This window comes from Schistocerca piceifrons, chromosome 2, assembly GCF_021461385.2.
Source record: "Schistocerca piceifrons isolate TAMUIC-IGC-003096 chromosome 2, iqSchPice1.1, whole genome shotgun sequence".
Lineage (NCBI taxonomy): Eukaryota > Metazoa > Arthropoda > Insecta > Orthoptera > Acrididae > Schistocerca > Schistocerca piceifrons.
In genome coordinates, this window is record NC_060139.1 from 479,106,502 (window position 1) to 479,130,443 (window position 23,942).

The 23,942-nt window shown below is 38.1% G+C and overlaps 1 protein-coding gene across 1 annotated transcript in view; it reads right to left on the reverse strand.

Moving 5' to 3' along the window:
- The window catches only part of LOC124776441 (probable protein S-acyltransferase 23), a 62,420-nt gene that overhangs the window by 26,862 nt on the left and 11,616 nt on the right, over nt 1-23,942 (reverse strand). Inside the window, exons 5-6 of the mRNA XM_047251439.1 lie at nt 21,235-21,380; nt 8,465-8,561 (exon numbers count right to left, since the gene is read on the reverse strand). Coding sequence (XP_047107395.1) covers nt 8,465-8,561; nt 21,235-21,380 — 243 coding nt within the window. The remainder of the gene's footprint in view (nt 1-8,464; nt 8,562-21,234; nt 21,381-23,942) is intronic.

The window sequence follows — 23,942 nt, forward strand, 5'->3', positions numbered from 1 at the left end:
CAATCAACAATACAACAAGAATCAGCTTAATTTTTCAAGGAACTCCTCAACAGAATATGAGTGACCCATGAGGAAACTCTTCAGTTTCAATTTGAAAGCACATGGATTACTGCTAAGACTTTTAATTTGAATGGTAGCTTATTGAAAATGGATGCAGCAGTATACTGCGCAACTTTCTGCACAAGAGTTAAGGAAGTCCAATCCAGATGCAGGATTGATTTCTGCCAAGTATTAACTGAGTGAAAGCTGCTTATTCTTGGGGATAAGCTAATGTTGTTAACAAGAAATGACAGTAAGGGATATGCATATTGAGAGACCAATGTCAAAATACCCAGACTCGTGAACAGGAGTCGACAAGAGGTTCATGAATTTACACCACTTATTGCCTGAACCGCCCATTTCTGAACCAAAAATATCCTTTTAGAATGGGAAGAGTTACTCCAAAATATAATGCCATACGACATAAGCGAATGAAAATCAGTAAAGTACGAGGCGTGTTTTTTAAGTAAGTACCGTTTTGAAATTTAAAAAAAGACGTGCTAAGATATCTCAAAAATTTTATTTTTACATGAAAGCCTGTACCTTAATCTACTCACTGACGCCATTACAGTCTCATTCTTCCTTGTTTACGTTGTGTACTGAGTGTTTAAAATGCCTCCGATAATCATGAGTCCCGCCGACTGTGAAGTACAGACTGTTATAAGATATCTTAGTGCTAAAGGCCTAAAAGCGATCAATATCCATCGTGAGATCTGTGTGGTTTATGGAGAAAACATTAAGAGTGATGGAATGGTAAGAAAGTGGGTGAGAGCATTTAAAGATGGCCGCACAAATGTGCGTGATGAACAACGGAGTGGGCGTCCTTCGGTCGTTAATGAAAGTTTGGTGCAGGAAGTGGACAATAAGGTGAGAGAAAACAAACGCTTTACGATTTCCTCCTTGCGGGATGACTTTCCTAATGTTTCTTGTAGTGTTTCGTATGCCATTGTGACCGAGCTTTTGAATTACTGAAAATTGTGTGCACACTGGGTACCAAAAATGTTGACGGATGTGTACAAAACCAAACGTTTAGACAGTGCATTGACTTTCCTTGAGCGGTACCACGATGACGGTGATGATTTCTTAAGCCAAATTGTTACGGACGATGAAACATGGGTGGCCTATGTCACACCAGAATCAAAGCAACAGTCCATGGAAGTTGAGCAAGGGCATCGTTTTGCTGCAAGACGATGCCCGTCCACATGTGGCGAATCAGACCGAAAGTCTCATCACATCTTTTCTATGGGAAACTCTAGATCATCCCCCAGTCACTACCATCTGTTCCTGCACTTGAAGAAACACCTGGGTAGTCAGCATGTTCAAGACTATGACGAAGTCAAAACATTGGTGATGCAGTGGTTAACAAGTCAGGCGGCAGACTTCTATGAGGAGGGTATTCAAAAACTGGTACAACATCATGACAAGTGCCTCAATATTGACAGAAATTATGTAGAAAAGTAGATTAAGGTACAGGCTTTCATGTAAAAATAACATTATTGAGATATCTTAGCATGTCTTGTTTTACTTTCAAAACGGTACTTACTTAAAAAACATGCCTTGTAGACTAGTTTTCGTGTCGAACGATCACCCAATTCAGATACTGTTTGAATAGTAAAAATGGCAGCATTAAATCTTTGAACAAGATCCTGAATGCGCACTTTCCATGACAGTTTACTATCTATCTGAACACCTAGAAATTTGAACTGTTTAGTTTCACTAATCATATGCCCATCCTGTGAAATTAAAATGTCAGGTTTTGTTGAATTGTGTTAGAAACTGTAAAAACTGAGTCTCACTGTGATTTAGTGTTAGTTTATTTTCTACAAGCCATGAACTTAGGTCATGAACTGCACTATTTGAAACAGAGCCAATGTTGCATGCAACATTCTTTACTACCAAACTAGTGTCATCAGCAAATAGAAATATTTTAGAGTTACTCGTAATACTAGAGGGCACATCATTTATATAATAAGGAACAGGAGTGGCCCCAACACTGATCCCTGGGGCACCCTCCACTTGACTGTACCCCACATCACAGTCACTCTCAACACTGTGAATAATGACCTTTTGCTGTCTGTTGCTAGAGTAAGAGGTGAACCAATCGTGAGCAACTCCCCATATTCCGTAATGGTCCAACTTCTGGAGCAATATTTTGTGATCAACACAATCAGATGCCTTAGTTAAATCAAAAATATGCCTAGTGCCGAAACCTTTTGTTTAACCCATCCAGTACCTCACAGAGAAAGGAGAATACAGCCTTCTCAGTTGTTAAACGACTTCTACAGCCGAACTTCATTTGATAGCAAACTTTAATCGTTCAGGAAACTGACCATTCCTAAGGAAAAATTACAAATATGGCTAATTACAGGGCTAACATGTGCAGCACAGTACTCTAATATTCTTCATCCACTTTCTCCAATGTCACCCTTATTTGACTATGTCAGTAAACCTTTACACACCTGACTAGAAATTCTGTTCATCCTGTCACCGCACTTCACTAGTTCCCACTATAACTTCAATCTATCTGTATCTCTCTTCAAATTCTCTCGCCTACCTACCCAACTAAGAGATCTACCATTTCATGCTCAGACCAGTACAGATATTTGTTGATGCTTATGATAACGTCCTCCTGAAAGCTGCAGCCTTAGTATCTGAATGGGGAATGTTCTCCCTCTAGAATATTTTACCCAGGAGAATTCCACCATCATTACACTGAAGCTGCAGCAGAGCTGCATTTTCTCTGGAAAATAAAGGCTGCACCTACTTTCAGCCATTCACAGTACCAGCATTGCAAAACCATGTTGCCTAATGTCGCAAGGTCAGAAGAGTCCATCATCCAGACTGTTGCCCCTGCATTTACTTGAAAGGCTGCTGCCCCTCCCTCAGAATCATATATTAATGTGGTTCTCTCTGCCGATACCTTCCTGACGTGGTTGGACATATGGTGTTGACTACCTGTACTGTTGAGACACACAAATATAAGAAGGTGCCTGATTCATGGAGGGGCAAAAAATTACCACAGCAACAGCCCCATCTAAGAGCAATAAACATGAAAAAATAAAAGCAAACTAAGTTGTGCCTGCTGAATAATATTGTACAACAAATTAATCAGGCCAAGATGGGGAGTATGGAAACATCAACCTACATTATTTAAAAGAGCAGAGACAGCATGCCACTTAACTAAGACAAGCATCATCATCAATTATTACTGCGATACACAAATTAGCATTGTGATTGCACTACATACTTTCATAATGTTATCAACTTCGTGCAAAATCTTATGTGCATTCATCATGATGGGATACTGACTCAATTTTTCAGACATATAAACTGGTATATACATTCAGAGTCTAATGCTTAGTTTGCTTTTTTAATAAGTACTGCCCAGAGATGATGAAATTGCTACAGGAGAGGAAACTCAAATGTTTATTATGACCACTGCAATATTAATGCAGTTGGGTCTTTCCACACCAAATCATCCAGAAATTTTGGGTAGTGGAAGTTTACCTAGATATATTCACATTTCCAAAATGTAAATGTTGCATGTCAATTACTTTTTCACTTATGATAAAAAGAAGTTGTATAGCTTCAGGAATTCAAGCTTTCATAGACAAGCTCCTTTATAATTTAAAAATGCAATATTAATTAAAGAGCAAAGTTTATATTTTTATAGTCGTGCTTCTTGTAGTGAATATCCATCATCTACATTGCAGAAAAAATTGTAAATAATTTCTTTTAAACAAAATCCATACATGAACATTATAATTTTTTTAAAGGTATTGCCCCCTCATAGATACCTTAGAAATATTTACAATATTGTTATAAATATTTCATTATGTTACACAAAAGTAATCAGTTTGTAGAAATAATAGGAAGTGTGAAAAAAAAACATTATTGTAGAAGAAATATTGAAGTTGCTAATTCATGGCTACCACGTCACCGCTAAATTGCTGAAGTTGGCTATACTGGATTTCACCTAGGAACAAATCATATCTGAGAACACTGTTTTATTGCCATTACATGTATTGAATCATCCAGTTCCTTTGTTTCGAGTCGTGTGCACTGAGCATGCAGTTCTGAGTTGTACTGTCAATTATTGGTTAAAAATTCAACTGTCACGGTTTTTAACTATTCATTACAAAACAAAAGTAACTCTCCTAATGTTACAATAATAATGTGAAATGCTTCTGTAATGAGACAATGGAATAGATTGATTTTTTATTATTTAATTACTTTTGAATTATTTATGACAAATATTGGTTTTATGACTGAAGCAGTATGCAAAGTACAAATAGGCAATGTGCAGTGTTTTCTTGGACAGTATGTGCAAGATATATGTGATAATGCCCCGACTTCTGTGAATGAACTGACCAGTGAAGAACAAGAACTTTTATTATGGCGAAGCAACAGTCATTCCTTCCATGATTTACATGTTTCATGTGTGTGTGTGTGTGTGTGTGTGTGTGTGTGTGTGTGTGTGTTAAACACAAATACAGGTACCTGCACAGATTCTCTCTACATAAGAAAATTTGCTGTGATCCCTTCAAGTGCCGTAAAGGATCTGTTTCATCTGGATTACGTGAAATTAGTTTAGAAAAGGCAAAAACCTTCAAAATGAGAGGCTTTAGTGTTATTCCTGGGGATAAAATGTGACCAACCTGTATCAAACTTATTAATGAAAAACAAGCAAGTGATGATCACCACCAGACTATATAAATGACAGTAACGTGAAGGTGCAGATTCCTGAAAAATCCGTGCTCAATACTAGTTTAACTACCTTAGGAGGATCTCCTGCAAATCTACATTCAGTTTCTCGGCATAGTCGGTATGCAGCAGCTGGGGCTCTGAAAACTAAGATTTCACATACATGTCAAGTTGAGCTGGCTGCTGATGCAAGCACTATCCCTGACAATGATTTAACAGAACTGGAAGAAAAGGCAGAACATAATGACCTCATGGACAAAATCAAACAGAAAATTAAATATGCAAATAATCATGAAAAAATTCTGTTACTTGCTCTTGTGCTGCTAACTTGGTCTCGACAGAAAGTCAGTTCCAATAATCAGGTTTCTGAATATTTGGTATGACAAGCAAGAGCTCTTTTAATGGAAAAGGGTGTTTTATTGATGGCTGAGCAGAAAAGGGAAAGACATTGCCACATGATACAGTGCAAAAAGTAAAGAGTTTTTATTTGGATGATGAAAACACAAGAATAACACCTGGGAAAGAAACAAAGTGAGCACCAGCAAAAATACCTATGAACGAAAGCATCTTAAGTAATTCAACCGAACTGTATTCTCTCTATAAAGAAAGTATCCTGAAGAGAAAGTAGGATTCTCAAAATTTGCTTCTCTTCGACCACGTGTGTGTGTGTGTGTGTGTGTGTGTGTGTGTGTGTGTGTGTGTGTGTGTGTGTGTGTGTGTGTGTGTAGATCTAATTAAAATAACAACATGTGATATAAATAACTGAGCCTGTATGCTTCATCTTTGTGAAAAATTCCCCACCAGTTCGTTGCTTCAAACCCACTTAGAAAATGAAATACAAGACTATGAACCTGATGAGATGGTTCAGTACAGTCAATGGGAATCAACTGATAGAACGACTCTAAGTGTTCAAATCACTTCTCTATCAGAATTCTGTGACACTTATTAAGAAAATTGAAAAACTCACTCCACACACTTTCTCAGTCACAATCTGATTATCTGAAAATGAAGGAGGAAATGCTTGATGAAGGATCAGTTTTAATTTTAATGGATTTAAGTGAAAAATCTCAATTTTGTTGTTCAAGATGAAGTACAGGGGTACCATTGGAACAATGGCAGCTGCACTTTTCACACTGTCGATATATATTACAAAAAGCATAAACAGTGGCATGCAAAAATTATTTGTATTGTTTGTGATGATGTAGAACATACGGTTGCCTTGGTGTACCAGGCTCGGAAGACTGTACTGAATTTTTTAAAGTGTGAATTTCCAGACATTCATCTTGCGTATGTTGAATATTTCACTGATAGTTGTGCTGCACAATATAAAACTTTTAAGAATTTCAGAAATATCTGCTACAATGAACATGACTTCAACAAAGTGCAGCTGGTCCTTTTTTGCTACCAGCCGTGGCAAATCTCCCTGTGATGGTACTGGTGGCACTGTTAAGACTTGTCACAAAAACAAGTTTACGAAGAGTTTATAGAGATCAAATACTTACAGCTTCACAGGTATTTGAATTTTGTCGTGAGAACCTGCAAGGCATTTCAGTTCTCTTTCTTTCAAAAGATGAAATGGTACAAGTCAGACATTATCTTTCTCAGCACTTCAAGTGCAAAAACAATTCCTGGAACATGATCTATGCATCACATTGTACAAATATCACCAACCATGATTGAAGCAAAAAGGCTGAGCTGTGACACGGATTTTAGTATCGTACAGGATTTCTCAGATGCACTTCCACCACTAATGCCAGAACATAGTGTGCAGCCCAACTGCTATTTTGCATGTGCATATGACTGTTCTTGGTATTTGAGAATTGTTGAGAAGGTGAATTAAGAAGAAGGAGATGTTACAGTAAGGTTCATGCATTCTCAAGGACTATCCCCGTTCTATTGGCCTAATAATCATGTTTGTGATGTTTCTTTCTCTCATATCCTGTGTGAAGTTCATATCTCGTCACGTGTTGTTCCGAATCAACTTTAATGCAGATTGTGGCACCAGCATTTTGTGCAGTGTTGATAATATTAGGTTTTAACAAAATGCTTAAATATTATAAACAAAATGCTATGTATTTTTACATTGAGTTAATTTGGTTATGGCAGAGGTAAGAAAGTGTTCATATCTCATGTAATGTACAAGTTGCCCTCTAGTGCCATTCGTTTCTCAAAACAGCTTTTGTGTGTGATGAAACCTGATTATTTGTAGATCACTTTCTAACTTTTTCAGTTTTTTCCAGGGGGGGGGGGGGGCAATTGTCCAAAATATTTTTTCTAATTTAACAATAAAATTATAAAACATTAATTTACAAAAATTTAATTGGACAATTGTAACATGTTTTCAGAAATGACATGCCTGAAAGGATATTCAGGGGAAAAAACTGTCAGCATACCATTTTTTGTTTAAAAGCTGCAGCCAATTTTCAAATTCTTAGTTTTGCATCACACTTCCAGCAATTGCTACCAACAGAACGTAAATAAATCAATAAAAATTGCCAAAAGTTCATGATAGATAAAAAAAAAAGCAGCACACAAAATCTCAGTTCACAACTAGATAATGAGTGTCATGGCCTAGGTGTCTTGACATGGAATGACCCAGTTAGAACACGTCTTGGAAACCTGATGACAAGTAGTCATTAATCTAAACCAGTCATGCCAATAATGCACTGAAATAAGACAGGTGAAAACACACACAAGATCTGGAAATGCATTATCTTTTGGAGCCAGTGGCTCATCCTCCTGGCACGAGGGTTAAGGGAAGGAAAGAGGAAAGAAAAAGGCCTGGCGAGTTTTACGAAATGGAAGAATCATGGAAAAGATGCTCAGAATGGCTGCCTAGCAGCAGATACTACAATTCTGTAAGAAAATTTACATAACTACGAATTATATTTACCACACTGTGTACTGTAAAAGAAACGAAATCTTTGCCTTTCCCTCATTTTGTGTGTTGCTCCATCCACGAATTTCCATTATTGTTAAACATGTGTTACCAGAAGATGATGTCACACCAACCAATTTGAATTTCTACATATGTTGGATTCAATCCCGCTTTAGCCTCAATTGTTTAATGTAACTACAAAAAAATCCATATCAGATTCAAAATATAACAGCATGGAGAAGTTAACATGGCAGACCTTCTCAAGATGCATGGCAGCATTGGAATGTACTGGCATTACTGTGCAATTAGGAGCTAGTCATATATTCCATCCACAGATATGTAAAGTTAAACATGTGATTAGAAATGTTTGCCGATAACACAAGCTGCCTTACTACCTGGACTGTGCATGCCATCCACAAAGTTTCCCGCACTAGGTTAAGCATTTATGCTGTGTGCCAATGTATAGTTTGTATTGTCAAGTTTTATGCGTGAATTAAATTTTGGTAATACAGGCTGCTACCGTACAAGTATACAAATACAGAATTGTTCCACATACTTGAAGATATTATGTAGTGTTTCTTGCATTCTTTTTTAAAAACATCTCTACATCTTGTACATTCTGGATCATATAACACAATCTAGAACTAGTATGTTACTTTATGAGTATTTCTATTAGGCTGCCCAGTAACCTTTTCATAAATAATAGTACTGAGAATGCAACATGCATATAGCGTGTGTTTGGCAAATTTCTTCTCTTCCTGCTTCATATAGTATAGTAGCTCTTACTGTGAAAACTAAGTTCATGCAGTGCAGAAGCATAAAGTAGCAGGAGGAAGTATTTACCCGCAGTAGATACATAGGATAACCCCACAGAAGAACAGATCCCATGAAAAGTAGCAAAGGGCCTTTAGAATTCCCTGCTCCTCCAAAAAGAAGAGCCCTGCAATAAATGGGAACAAACGTGACTTCCAAATAGGAGGAGGATATGTATTAGTAAATTTTAGATCATGCACCATATTGATACAAGATAAAGCCAGTCTGTTTATACCCTATCCACTGCAGAGCTCCTGTGCAAATAAATGCTGTTTTATATACCTGCTTACAACTGCATCTTTTCAATTTCATGATATTTTATAAGTTGATTCAAAGTCTACTTTACAAATTACATCCAAAACCAGTTTTCTCCATGTTACTTGTAATTCATAACACGATTTAACAGATTTTGAAAGAATGGTTGAATTTTTCAACAGGGAATTTTACTTGTATGACAAAAATTGTCCAGTCTAGAAAGTGCACCCCCTTTGTGTTAGAGAAAGGCATGAAAATCATATTCATCAAACTTTACACCAAATTTTGTGAAGCACACCCCGCTATATAATCGACTTTGCCCTTATTCCCACTTCATCATGTGGATGAATTTGGATTCTTCCTCCGAACAAGACTACTTTAATAATTCAGTGTTACAGTGATCCTTAGTTCTCATCAGCCATGGGGTGTCCTGCTCAGGTCCCTGACCTGGCAGGAGTAGGTCGTGGTGGTGGTGGTGGTGGTTTGGAGGATTTTTTCTGTGATTAGGCTGCAAGGTTTCTTCTGTAATAGCATGAAGGTTTTGGCAAAGACATGTGAGTAATGTAATGAATCATGCTGGTAATATGATCCACCCATTCCTAGGGGCTTTCTTCATATTTCAATACATTCATCAGACTTTATGATGCCCACTTCTCCTCGCTGGACACCTATACGGAGCGTTTCCTTTGAGGAACTGTTCTGCCTCACTTTAAAGTTCAGAAGATACTGATGTATTGATAGTATCATGTCTCAATTCAAACCCTCAGTCATCTAGTACTGACACCCACATTATTTACAATGATACCTATGTTAGTGAGAAATGGTTGGAAAAAGTGTGTGACAAGGTATCTGAGAGCTTTACTTTTAGAGCTGTATGTGGTTTCAGGTAATGGAAACACACCATTACTCAATATTACTTTAATAAATACAGTACCCAGCCACTTAATTTATTTTGATATAGGTCAATACAAATGTCGTGCTTTTGCCTGTCGTCACCTGGAGTAATACATATTTAATCTCCAGTTGGTACTTTAAAAAACATCGACTGCAATTTGAATTCTGATGCTGGCCTTCTCCTATTCCACTTGTTGCTCCAATTTTTCACACATATAATCCTCACAGGAGAATGTTTCATACTACGTGCAAAGAAAAAGTGTTTGTGGCCCTAATACAAATGTGAAATCTTGAGCGACAACAAACAGAATAGAAAGTCAGCTGCTGCATCCAAACTGCAGTCAATGTTTTTAACAATGTACTAACTGGAGATTAAACATCTATAACGCCAATTAAAGATTGGTGAAAGCTCAAAACACTTACTACCATCAATAAAAATATATAAAAAAGTGGATGGATGACATATTCCTAAATGATATAATCCATACCCATGGAGCTCAACAATGAATGAAATCGATAAATTAGTATTACCCCATAAATGCACTGTACCAGCAACTTTATTTTATTTGTGTAGTTTGACTGGAAATGTCTAATACTGTTATGGATAATAAAGATACCAACACTGTTGTCTGCTCTCTTCCCACTGAGGCTTGCTTTCCTATACACTGAGGTGACAAAACTTGTGGGATAGCTCCTAAAATTGTGTTGGGCCTCCTTTTGTCAGATGAAATGCAGCAACTCGATGTGGCACGGACTCAACAACTCATTGGAAGCCCCCTGCTGAAATGTTGACCTTTGCTGCATCTATAGCCATCCACAATTGCGAAAGTGTTACCAATACAGGATTTTGTATGTGAACTGATCTCTTGATTATGTCCCATAAATTTTCGACAGATTCATGCTGCGCGATCTGGGTGGCCTAATCATTCATCTGAATTGTCCAGAATGTTCTTCAAATCAATCCTGAACCAGTGTGATTTGGTGACATTATGCATTGTCATCCATAAAAATTCTATCCATGAATGGCTGCAAATGACCTCCAGATTGCCAAATGTAACCATTTCCAATCAACTACCAGTTCAGTTGGATCAAAGGATCCATCCCGCACCATGATGGAGCCACCACCAGCGTGCACAGTAACTTGTTGACACAACCTGGGTCCATGCCTTCATGGGGTCAGCGTCACACTCAAACCCTACCATCAGCTCTTACTCGCTGAAATCTGGAATCATCAGATAAGGCCATGGCTTTCCAGTCATCTAGGACCATTATGGTCGTGAGCCAAGGAGAGGCACTGTAGGCAATGTCATGCTGTTATAGCAAAGGCACTCATGTTGGTTGTCTGCTGCCACAAACCATTAACACCAAATTCGCCAAACTGCCCTAATGAATACATTCATCTTAAGTCACACATTGATTTCTGCAGCTATTTCATGCAGTGTTGCACATCTGTTGGCACTGACAACTCTACGCAAATGCCGCTTCTCTCTGTCGTTAAGTGAAGGGTGTCGGCAACTGAATTATCTGTGGTGAGAGGTAATGTCATATCCTCAGCACACTTTTGACACTGGGGATCTTGGAATATTGAACTCCCTAATGATTTCTGAAATGGAATGTCCCATGCGTATACCTCCAACTACCATTCTGCTTCAAAGTCTGTTAACTCCTGCCATGCAGCCATAATCGCGTCAGAAACCTTTAAACACGAATCTGTACATGATGGCAGCCACTCAAGGAATATTTTAGGAAATTGGTTTAAAAAATTTTATTTCAAAGTCCCCAGTCGGAGCTCTACAAACTTTCTCCCAGAGCAACTTCAGCTGTGCCTATGTGACACAAGGCAGTTCTGTCCAGTTAAAGTAAAGCTGCTGACAAGATATGACTTAAGCCCTCTGCTGAAACTGCTAACAAATTCACACCATGGATTTTAGCCAATAGTGTGTGTTTGATACAGGTCACTCTTCAGTGCAGAACACAGTTTCTTCTCTCTCTTGTGATCCAGAAGTCGAGCAAAACAAACGTCTTTCGTGGGAGGCAGAGCCTCCAGCTCCACATTGCATGATTGGCCACCAACAGCAATTAACATGAACTGCCTCCCTTCCGTTGCCCTATCTCAATTAGTTGTGGGTGTGGGATACAGGTCATCCTTCAGTGCAGAACACAGTTGCTTCTCTCTCTTGTAATCCAGAAGTCGAGCGGACCAAACGTATTTCGTGGGAGGCAAAGCCTCCGGCTATGCATTGCATGATTGGCCAGCAACATCAATTAATATGAACCACCCTCCCTTCTGTTGCCCTATTTCAGTTACTTGTTGGACCTCCTAGACTGGCCTAAACCTGGTAACTTGAGACCCTAGGTGCACCCCTTGTATACCGTACACTGAAATATATTCTCTTTATTTTACCTGATTTTCTGTTGTCTCATTTAACAGGGCCATGGATGCCCACTTACAAGTCCTGACTGCTCAGCTTCTGGTACACTGTTGTCATAAGCCATATGTAACAACCTTTCCTCCTTCCCTGCCCATGTACATTGGTGTCAGAAGTGGGATTTGTTTCTACCGTTTGGTCCATCAGCTGACCCTTTAGTTTCATTTCATGTTCAATGTTGTGTGGTTGGTCAGAACTTGCTGCTGTTATTTCACTATGAGCTGAGCCTGAGTGTTGCCAGAATGTCAGCTACTATGCTGCGCCAGACGCCACGTCCGCACATAACAGCGCTCAGGGCAAAGTCTACTGCCTGCCTGTCGCAGCGCACCACACCAACATGTGCATGCTGAGTACAGTGAGCCATGCCTCACAGCGCATGTGCTTACTTGCATGCACTCCAGTCCCATTTAACGGTCGCATCTAGCCCAGCTTTTTGGTCGCTGCCCACTACCTCTAAGTCGGGTGCCGAGGCATGTAAGGAACATGCGTGATACGTCTGTGCCGCTGCCGTGGCTCACCGAGCACACAGGCAAGCTATTTGCGGTCGGAGTGGCTTCCCTGCCACTGCTGCCGCCCACTTGCCTCAGCCGCCGCCCTACCGTCAGCACCACATTCTGCAGGTTGCAACACGGTGGTCAGTAAATTATAGTCCACAGTTAAATTTTGCACCTTATGCAGTTACTGCCTGTTTTTTTGGAGGTGTCTGTACCTAGGACGATTTCAACTTTAAATTTTTTTAAGTTGAATTACTATGACGTATGTTAAATGTGTATTTGTTGCTAGATAAGCACTTCACATGTTTGTTGGTTGGATAGTTAAGGTTCTTTAACGTATATTTTTGACAGTTTTCGATTGATTTCCAGTGATGTGCAGTGTGAAGCATCATTTCTGCACCCTATGAAGAAAGTAGGTTCCTACTCCTTGCTTCACAGACTTGAGTGCTTTAAGAGCTCTGTAGCCCCCTGTCTCTCCATACCGTGTCTGCAAGGTTTCTAAAATTGTTGGTGCACTAAATCTTTTAGCTTGAACTTGATGAAAGTTTTTTTTTATTTTTTTATTGCAAAACCTGGCAGAGACGTGAAGTCAGCATCTAGATCTTGTAATAAAAGCAACAAGTGATGCATCCTGACGATCCTGGTATTGTCCATAGTTTAATATTGGTAATAGGTGACTTGAAGCCTCAAGTGCATACACAGTTGTAATAACATGATTAGCACTTGTGTTGCTGAAACTGATAGTACGCTGTTTGACAAGTCTGATTACAGAACGAAAGAAATGAACTTTTTCTGCCTTCTTGTTTTCTTCTTACTCATTTCTCTACATTCTCTTTCCCAACCTTTTATTCTTTTTCTGTCCATGCTTTCTGTTTTTTGTGGGAATTGCTTAACTGGTTAACTGAATGCAAGGATCTATGATGTATTAAGTGATATATCATAATAAGTTGTAATGATGAAAGAGAATCTGCTGTACCCTGTAAGTTGTTAAGTGAGGATATGATGACTTTTGGCTGTTATCCCCCAGAGGGCAGCAAAGTTACGTTGATATCAAGATAGGTTGATTTATTGAGGTTGTTCGCGCAATTGAAGATAATTTTGTTCAGGAAACAGTTCTTGTGTCAGTTGTTTTAAATGATATTATTTCTGCTGCACAGATAATGTTTTGTTGTGGAAGCTGAAGAGGATACAATGAATGCTAATTATGTTGCTAAATGTATGAGAGAAGATGATTCAGTGGTGGCGAATGGTCTTTTTTATGGTGTCACCCCAAGGTCAGAGCAAAACCCTTAACTGTGATTCGTTTTACCAGGTAGTGAGTTCCCAGTTGAGACAATGTTTTTGTAATCATTTAAATTGCAGGCTATGCTAGCTGTGAATGCTTACCGTAAGCAGAGACCACATGGTGCAAACACGTGGACTGGCACAGCTGTCGCCTTGCGATAAGCCAGTTAGCCCTCTTCTTCTTCCTGTCTGCCATAATTAAGCCTAACTTTCATTCGATTTTTAAGTCATTTATTGCATAGGTTTTGTGTGACAGCTTACTGAAAGTATTATAGAGAGTATAAATATTAAGTGCCTATTGGTATTATGTGGAAAGTTTAGATATTTAATATTCTGCTGTGTCATTTAATGGCAGCCCTAGATGCTCACTTACAAATCCTGACCGCTTGACCTGTACACTGTCGTCATAAGCCATATGCAACAACCTCCTTCCCCCTTCCGTACCCATGTACAAATCACCTGAGTACAAATGAGAGCTCCGCCAATGCACAACCCTTTTATATCTTGTGTACACAGTACTACCACCATCTGTAAATGTGTATATCACTATCCCATTACTTTTGTCCCTTCTGTGTAAAGGCTACAATTGACTATAACTAGGACATCACGAGAATCAAATGTGCGTGATTATGATACAAACAAGCGTTTTCCTTGAGTTAAGTCAGTTCCTCAGCATGCATCTAAATTCGGTTATTTCCCAGCAACTGTCAGTGATATCTCACAAAAATAATTATACCCTTCTTTTCCCTTGCTTTTCTACCAAGGTGATAAGTATGTCAATCCAAGAATTAACCAAAGGGCTGTTCTCCTTTGATAGCCTATACAGTCTCACAGTGGAAGCCTATCATATGTGACTCTCCAGCACTGTCAAAACTTCACAGAGTGAAAATAAAAGGGACACTTATTTTGGCTTAGGTGCCAAGCAGATTTCAAGAAAATGACTGTCAAAGTTTCGATGTCACTTCATCAGTCCATTTGTGCGTTGTAAGACCGAGTGAGACAGTAGCACAATATCTAAGAGCACAGCGTCCAGTTATGTGATTAAAATGCATGCCTTGAGCCACTTGCATTAAAATACATTTCTTGATCCAATTTCAGGCTCCAGCTTTTGAGGAAATGCTTCGATATGTGAGGTTTTCTGTGAAATTGCCAGATCATGAGGGATTCAGCAACATTAATGATGTTGCTTTTCTTTATGATAATCACACTAAAAACTCTGATTGTGGCATATATGCCTTGCATTTTGCTCATGGTCAACAGTTATGCTTTGAACATTTTACAACAAGATATCACCCTGTGGAATGCACTGGTTCTCTGGAAGTATAAAAGTAAAACTCACTGAAAAGTTCAAATACTGGAATTGATATGTCTTATTTCCCATTACTGTTAATACATAAGGTTAAGTAAAATTTGTAAGGATAAAATAATCCATAAGATTTGAAATGCTTATTTATTTTGTCACTAATTCTATTACATATCTGTCTCAAAAAAATATTGAGGTCACATACATCCGTGACAACAAAAGAAAAAAAAAAGACGCAAGATTGTATTTGAAAATGGGGGAAAAATTCAAAACTGTGCTCTTAGCCACTGTCCTACTGACTTGCCCGGTTTGACCGCAGCATGATGAAGTGGCATTGAAACTTTGACCATTTTCTTCGAAACTACTGTCAACTCCTATGCCAGAATAGGTGCCTACCGTATTTACTCGAATCTAACCCGCACTTTTTTTCTGGTTTTTGTAATCCAAAAAACCGCCTGCGGCTTAGAATCGAGTGTAAAGCAAGCGGAAGTTCTGAAAAATGTTGGTAGGTGCCGCCACAACTAACTATATGTAGCGCTACACAGGCATGCTTTGTAGGCACAAAGACAAATACTGGAGCCAAAACCTCTGCGTCAGTAAATAAATTTTTAAAAAAAGGTGGAAGACGAGCTGTTTTTTCTCCACCCCGAGTTTCGACCACTGCATTTTCATACATTATCTAAAGAAGTAAATACAAATTCCGTATTGTTCATCTTCGAATGTAGCAGAATTTCAATGTGCTACGAAAATCCGACTGGCAAGACTGTTTGGGATGTTTGTCAATATGGCCAACTCTGTTCTGAATTTTTTCCTACCTGTGAGAAGAGTTGGTTGCTAATAGTAACCTGATGAAATGTGAAATACCTGCAGTATTCTCTTCACCATAAGAATAATACGAATATAAACATTTTGCCATGTATTCTTTCGTGTTTGCTGCTATCTCATTTAAATCCTGTCTGCCTAATAAACTACGAAACTAGAGTGGGACAACAGCAAAAGCGGAAGAATATACGTATCGTGTCATGTTTATATTTGTATTATTATTATGCCTAATAGTGATACAGTCAGAAATGAAGCACGGCAACTGACTAGATTTTTAAATCTAAGATGACTAATTTCTGTGCAGAATTTGATGTACTAAAGAAGCGGCCGCAAAGATTTCCAAACGGAGAAAAATTTTCGCCTAACTTTCGTTCAGAACATGTTCTATCAAACGCAGTCTATTATTTGGTTCTTGTTGATCATTATCAAAGAAAGCAGCAGTGCAAGTAAAAACAAATAGCAGTCTCTTGCCATTTTTTCGCTAATGAGACGAATCCTCTCTTTTTTTTAAATTGTAAGCGGCGGTAGCGCGTACAAAAGCAAGCCATGCCGCGAGCGGCGACAGGCCGTAAACACGCATTATCAGAATGCGACAAACAATGCATGACACAGTACTACAGTAATGCATTTTCAGCTTAGAGTGACGTAAACACCTATAACAAAGAAAACGGCACTTATCAGATCAAAGCAAAATAAGCAATCGATTCAAACCAGACGAAGCACGTGAAAAATGAAGGGTACCCGTATAAATACGGGCGGAGCGTCTGATACATAGCAGTGGCTACCTGGTAAAGCTTAACTGCTAAGCTTACGACTCGAACCAAACTACTGTAGCCATATCGTCATTCATTCGACCTAAATTTTGTCTCATATTACAATGGACCAACTTTGTTTCGATTTGGAGGTTCGGCCCAAAACTTTTCTCTCCCCTTGAATTTCGAGTCTCCAATTTCAGGTGCGGCTTAGATTCGCGAATTTTTTTTTCCCTTTATTTCGAGTCTCATTTTTCAGGTGCGGCTTAGATTCGAGTAAATACGGTATATTTTAACCTTCCTTTCATCCTGCGAAGTTTCAACTGTGAAGGAAAGCAACCTAAGGAGGGCTCCCCTTGTCAGTACGGTGGTCATCATCTGACAAGTCAGAAAGTATTTCTATTCAGATGGAAACAACATTGAAACTTAATCATGATACACACCGGTTTACCTTTTATTTGCCTGCCTGCTGGGAATGTGTACTCATCTCAATAAGCCCATAGTCATTGCCCGTAAATTTATATTTACTCAGTAGTACTGTTTTGCAGTTGGAGGTACAACTAATGGTTTTTTGCAATCATTTCTTATCTTCAAAATAGGCTGCCACATCGCTGAGGTGAATGTAAGAGTATATTGTGAGTTGTTACCTTCAGTCCTAAACTATTTACATTTTGTCAGAACTATCTATTTTGTAAAATAAAGTTGGGAACTCAAATAACAAATATAAGGTTAAAAATATTTACAACAAAAAAGAATGGAAGCCTTATTAAAGACAATCAATTGAAAAATTATGTAACTACTGGTGCAGGTAACGTAGACAGACACATTAGAAGCAAGATAGATGACACCCACCTGGAGATACGGTCTGTGAATGGCAAACGGGTAGCTGGCAGTCACAAGCACACTAAAGTCAGAATGAGACAGGTGTGAAATAGCAAGAAAAAGTAATTTTCACTTTGAAAAGGCTTTCTCTCACAATCAGTTTTACACTGTGAATGTTTCTGATTTAAGAGTTACCATCAATAAGAACACCAATTGTTCCCATTGCGAGCACCTCTCTTAGCCTCTCCAGTTGAGTTACTGCATAATGGATTCAAGAGTGTATAGTTTTGTATAGATGTTTGTTTGATTTAACAATAAAAGTAATAATTTTTGATAATATCATGTAATTGGATAAACAAAAAAATCTACTCACCAAGCGACAGCATGAGAACACACAAAGAAAACATTTTATTTATGCAAGCTTTCGGAGCCAGTGGCTCTTTCTTCTAGCAGAAGGGTTGAAGGGGAAGGAAGAGGGGTGGAGGAAAAAAATGGACAAGTTTAGGAAAAGCGGTAGTGTTTGTAAAAGTCGCCAAGAAACCCAGGTCAGGGGATACTTACCGGACATGAGGAGAAGGAAACACTCATCCCCTCCAATAAGTCTCACCTGAGCTGGGTGACTTTTCCGAACTCTACCCCTTTTTTAACCTCTCCGATTCCTTTCCCTTCAAGCCCTCTTCCTTCCCTTTCAACCCTTCTGCTGGATGAAGGAGCCACTGGCTCCAAAGGCTTGCATTAGTAAAAAACCATTTTTTATGGTGTCTCTCCTCCTGCCGCCACTTGGCTATTGTTTATATAGTCTTTTCTCAAAGTATTCATATGCAGTGTAGGCATGTATGGTTGTGAAACATGGAAGATAAATAGTTTAGACAAGAAGAGAATAGAAGCTTTCAAAATGTGGTGCTACAGAAGAGTTGAAAATTAGATGGGTATATCATGTAACTAATGAGGAGGTACTGAATAGAATTGAGGAGAAGAAGAGTTTGTGGCACAACTTGTCTAGAAGAAGGGGACATGTTCTGAGACATAAAGGAATCACCAATTTAGTACTGGAGGGCAGTGTGGAGGGTAAAAATCGTAGAGGGAGATCAAGAGATGAATACACTAAGCAGATTCAGAAGGATGTAGGGTGTAGTAGTTACCTGGAAATGAAGAAGCTTGCACAGGATAGAGTAGCATGGACAGTTGCATCAAACCAGTTACTGGATTGAAGATAACAACAACATAAATGGACAGATAAAAAAATCTACTCACTCAATGAATAATTGATTGTTTTTAGATGATATTGTTTGTTTGATTTGTTATTTAGTTTCCTAGTATTTTACTTTTGCCCCTTTTCTTTTTGAAACCAGTGATGACTGACTTGGGCAATTTGTCTAGTCTTTGTAACATTCTCCACTTTCTGATCAAACCACACGTAAATGAAGATGAACACATGAGTATTTGATTCATGTACATCTCCCTCAGATACCTTTAAACAAAAGTGCAGTAAGAGTAAGAGTTAACCAAATCACACTTAATTAGCCTTTATCCCATCAGTACAAACACTTCTTACATCTGCAGCGGTGTTGATGTATGTGCCTGTTACTAAATAGGGCAGTGCAGTACCTCATAGCTGCAACAATTGAAGTATCTTGCAGCTATCATCTATCAATCACCAATTATTTAAATAATTAGTAGGCATCTGGTTAATTAGCTTTACTGGAACAGAACTTTGTATTTGTTGGCATACATAAAGTGTAAAGTGACCTCACTAGGCCATGTCCATAGGAGAGCAGTAATCGGGTGCTATAATTTGGTTAAAATAAGTCTAAATTGGAATGATATTTATTAATATAACCGTTTTGACTTTAAGTTAAAGTCATCTTCAAATGTGAGCACCTTATGGCTGGTGCTAACAGCTCCTCTGCTATTCTGGGGTAGCAAGATCATAACTTTTTTTTTTATTGTAACATTTGTACTTTTACAAGACTTTGAAATAACTGTCAGCTCATGACCTTTATTAGGCAGATACTGAAGACAGTTATTTTAAGTAATCTTATCAATTTTCTCATGATGGTTCTATCCTCAGTTACACAACTCTATGATATTCAAAAGGAATAAAAATAACATTCCTGCAGCTGATAACTCATTTATTGTGATTGGCTTTAGTGCATAGCTTCACAATTACATTGTTCCCAGAAGCATTTTTACATTTAGGGAGTAGCTTCCTCGTAAAGTTTTTGCTGGCTAAAGCAGAAGTGTATTTTCTACTGCTTTTTTTCCTTGATTTAAGAGGTCATCCAAGTTACTCTACCTGCAACATGAATGTATAATGCTGGCTCTTTTACAAGACCCCTTTAATAATAACAAATAAAATATTTACCACTGAACATTATTTTTTGTTGTTGTTGTTATTTTAAAACTAATTTTGGACTGTTTAGTCAGCTAAAGTTGGATGTGAATAATATCTAAGAACAAACACAAACTGGTAGGGTTACTTTTATTCAAATGTTTTGAGTTCCAAGGAAATCCAACAAAAGGTCAGGTATACAGAAACTTAATGACACAGTACTATCAGTCTGAGACAAGCCAAATACTACTGATATGCAGCATATTTGTGAGAGTACAATATCTGACCATACAAGACACTTTGATGGGTGGATCGGCTGTACTTTTCTTGCTTGGATAATGCTTAACTTCTTAATAGGGCATTACGGTTGGTGGTTGTCTACAGTTGTGTATCAGGTATGCAGGTACGAGCAAACACACAGGTGGCAGCTTTTGTGAAATACTGAGTTTAGAGATGGTATAAAATACTTTACTGCAGGGGATAAATTTCTTTTTGCAGGGTACAGTTTCCCACCCTGCGTGAGGGAGTTTTGTCTCTCAGGAAAAAGAAACAGCCTCTCTTGGATACGAGTGAGACATGTGAATCCACAGTATTGTGTATGCCAGTACTATTTTATGTAACATGGACGTAAGAGACTTCAAGAATATTAATATGAGAGAAAATTTAAAACAAAGAACCATCAACAAGAACTTAATGAGTTTGGCTAGAAGTCTCATCCACTGAACCTAGCACACAAAAAAAAAGGAAAATACCATTACGTCACAAATTTTGGTGTGTCAAATAACAACTAAGGCAGCAAAAAGAAGTGGATATTGGGGGATTATCCTTACTCTGACATTTAAGGTATCAGCATGTGTTGTGTTCTACTTTCCTGCATCATAAGCACCATCAAGAATAACTTTTGTCAATGAATGAAACCAAAATCTACTTTTCTCCTTCTTATGCGAACTTACAATAATGAATTTGGACCTATGTATGACAATACCACTTACTAACCTCTTTGACTGAAAATGTGTGATTGTGCAACATACCAACACCTCTGGAGATATAACACTGCTGTTATTATTCAGAAGGAAATTAATTGCTCCAGCTAAGACATCCACTGTGAAATGCAGAATTGTGCTCATATCTCTGGGACGCATCAAGGATGGAAAGTCATAAAAAAAATTCTCTCTAGCTGCAGTAAATTTTATTGCTTGTCTTTGAGCAACATATGATACAAATGGAGGATTCAAATAGAAGTCAACTACTTTATTACTGTGCAGAAATAATAATCAGGATGTTGCCTATTAATTGTCAGTTGGCAACAGCAAAATCTCCAACTCAGTATCTAGCTTAATGGGTGTAGGGAAAGGATTTAAAGTGTGTGCCTAAATGTTACAACATCTTAAGCACAAAATGTATACTGCTTACCATATCTCTGAAATTGGTGGCATCCAATTGGCCCTTCTTTTCTGTTCAGCTAACAGAATCTGAACAATATCATTATGTCTGTGGCTCTTTGCCAACTGGAGTGGTGTTTTTCCATTCTTGTCTTTTGGGTCTAGTTCAATTTTGCTCTGAAACAAATGAATATTGACCTGTTAGCTGGTTGCCAGCTGTCTGTTACATGAATTACAGGAATGCCTTATGTGAACAAGTAATCAGAATACATTAATTATTTAATTAATGAATCTTGCTGTGGCCATAGGAGTGTACATTTGGGTGCCTGTGTGGTTGTCCGTACTTCTGCTGGACAAAGAGCTAGTGCTCGAAAGCTAGTGTGAATGCTGCTTTCTCTTACATGTTTTTGTTGTCTGTACATCATTCCTTTCCCTTATTTTACGAATATATTAATTTGATATTAAAACTAAAAACAAGGTATATACAACTGCAAATTTCCTTCTGTGGAATATATTTGTTTCTTCTCAGATTGATGCCACAAATGAACCACAAAGCTTCACAAAATGACCAACATGCACTTCATTTGAATTACCCAATATGGGTAACAACAGATTTTATTACTTAGTTTTACAAACTGGAGAGGACGGTCTTGTATCTAATACGTCACTTTGTACTGTGACCTATCTTGCACACATCATTCAAGATATTTTGCTGCATATACTGAGTTTGCTATTACCTCACTAACTAATGGCAAAATCTAAACTACAGAATGCTTAGTAATAGGAATTAAACTTTTTGTTAATGAGTACACGTAAAGTATTACTTTTATGTCTGTATACAAACTGTATATAAGCTATAAATTCTACAATATTTGTGTGATTAAGCAAAGCAAAGCAACAGGAATAATTGCATGCAAAACATTCTTGCAATGACATAGTTCTATTTCATTCTCCCTTCTGGTGCCATTTTGTGCTTGAGGCACTAGCTTTACAAAAATGACAAGGGACAAGGCTTGCTGTAACAGCTGTGAGTAAGTTTGGGTCTAGGTTCAGATTATTTGATGCACAGATATTGAAGTGTTTAAAATACAGTCTGTAATGTTATCCCCCCCACAAGGAATAATAGAGTGAACCATATGCCAATGTACTGAATTTTCACCAATGTAGTGAATTTGCCACAGAATGTTTAACACTTTGGAGACCAAGACCGAGTATAGCTAGGGCCCCAAATTTGTGCTAAACAACTCACCTTGTACTTTTTATTGGGAGGAGAATTATACCTGTCATCTTTATTTTAAAATTAGGAAGCTATCAAAGAACTAAAGTAAATATGAAAAATACATCGTGAAGCTTGGCCCTTTTTTAGTATGTATTACTCCTGAGGATACACCAATTACATATGTACCTGTACTACTTTTAAAAAATGGCATTAACAGCTTATTTCCTAGGCTCAATATTCTTCTAAGTGGCCAGTCTCCAAAATGTTAAGGAAACACTCTCTGCCAGTGGGGCCTATTAAGAGAGAGTTTAAACTAGGTGTGGCACGCATCTCAACAGAATTGGGATAGAACCCTTTTAGGATGAATGATGACACCGGGCTCCTGTCTCTTAAAAGGTCTCAACCTGTTATAGGGATTTCTTCCACATGTATACGGAAGATTGAAAGTACAATATTCATCCACAGTATAAAAAGATTTCTCTGTCAGGTAATCTTTGAGAACTTGTTTAAATTTTGGCAGTTCTGTGTGAACACATTTGATATGTAGTGGGAGAGCATTGAACAGCTTAATGCTGGAGTAGTAAACTCCTTTTTTTTTACCAGAGTGAGACGTTTCATTTCGACATGGACATTGTTTCTGTTTCTGGTGTTATAGCCATGGAATTTACGGTTGTCTCAGTAGGTACAATAATTTTTGCACACAAAGGTCAGCAAGTAAAAAATATACTGTGAGGCAGTTGTTAGTATACCTATCTTTCGAAACAAGTGCCTGCAAGAGTGTCTCTGATTGACCCCACACATTATTCTGATTGCTTTTTTTTTGGATGGTGAAAACTTTTTTTGCAAGTGGTTGGTTCCCCAGAATATTATAGCATATGACCTCAATGAGTGGAAGTAGCCAAAGTAGGCAACCTTGATGGCGTCAGCTTCAGCCACTGAAGAAATTACCCGTAATGCAAATGTTGCTGAGCTAAGTTTTTTACATAGATGAAGAATGTGAACTGACCAATTACATTTGCTGTCTATATAAGCACCCAGGAATTTTTTATCTTCAACATTCAGTATTGGTTGATCTCTACATTTTATGTTAATTGCATCGAGATTACTTTGTGATGTATGGAACCTCATATAATGAGTTAATTGCAATGAGAGAGACACTATTTGAGGAAAACCAATTTAAAATGTCATTAAAAACAGTATTTGTAGTTTGTTCAAGATTGTGATCTATCAAATCATTAATTAGAATTGTGCTATAATCAGCGAACAGGGTAAATTTGCGGTTTGTCTCAGAACAAAGTGGAAAATCATTAATGAAGATGAGGAATAGCAGTGGGCCCAAAACGGAGCCTTGAGGCACACCGCACGTTATCATGCCCCACTCAGACGAGGCAGGTTCTCCAGAAGAGCCATTTAGCATTACAGTCTGCTTTCGATCCTTTAGATATGATTGTAGCCACAAGCCAACAGTACCACCTAAACTACAGTACTCCGCCTTTTTCAGAAGAATTTGGAGGTTTACA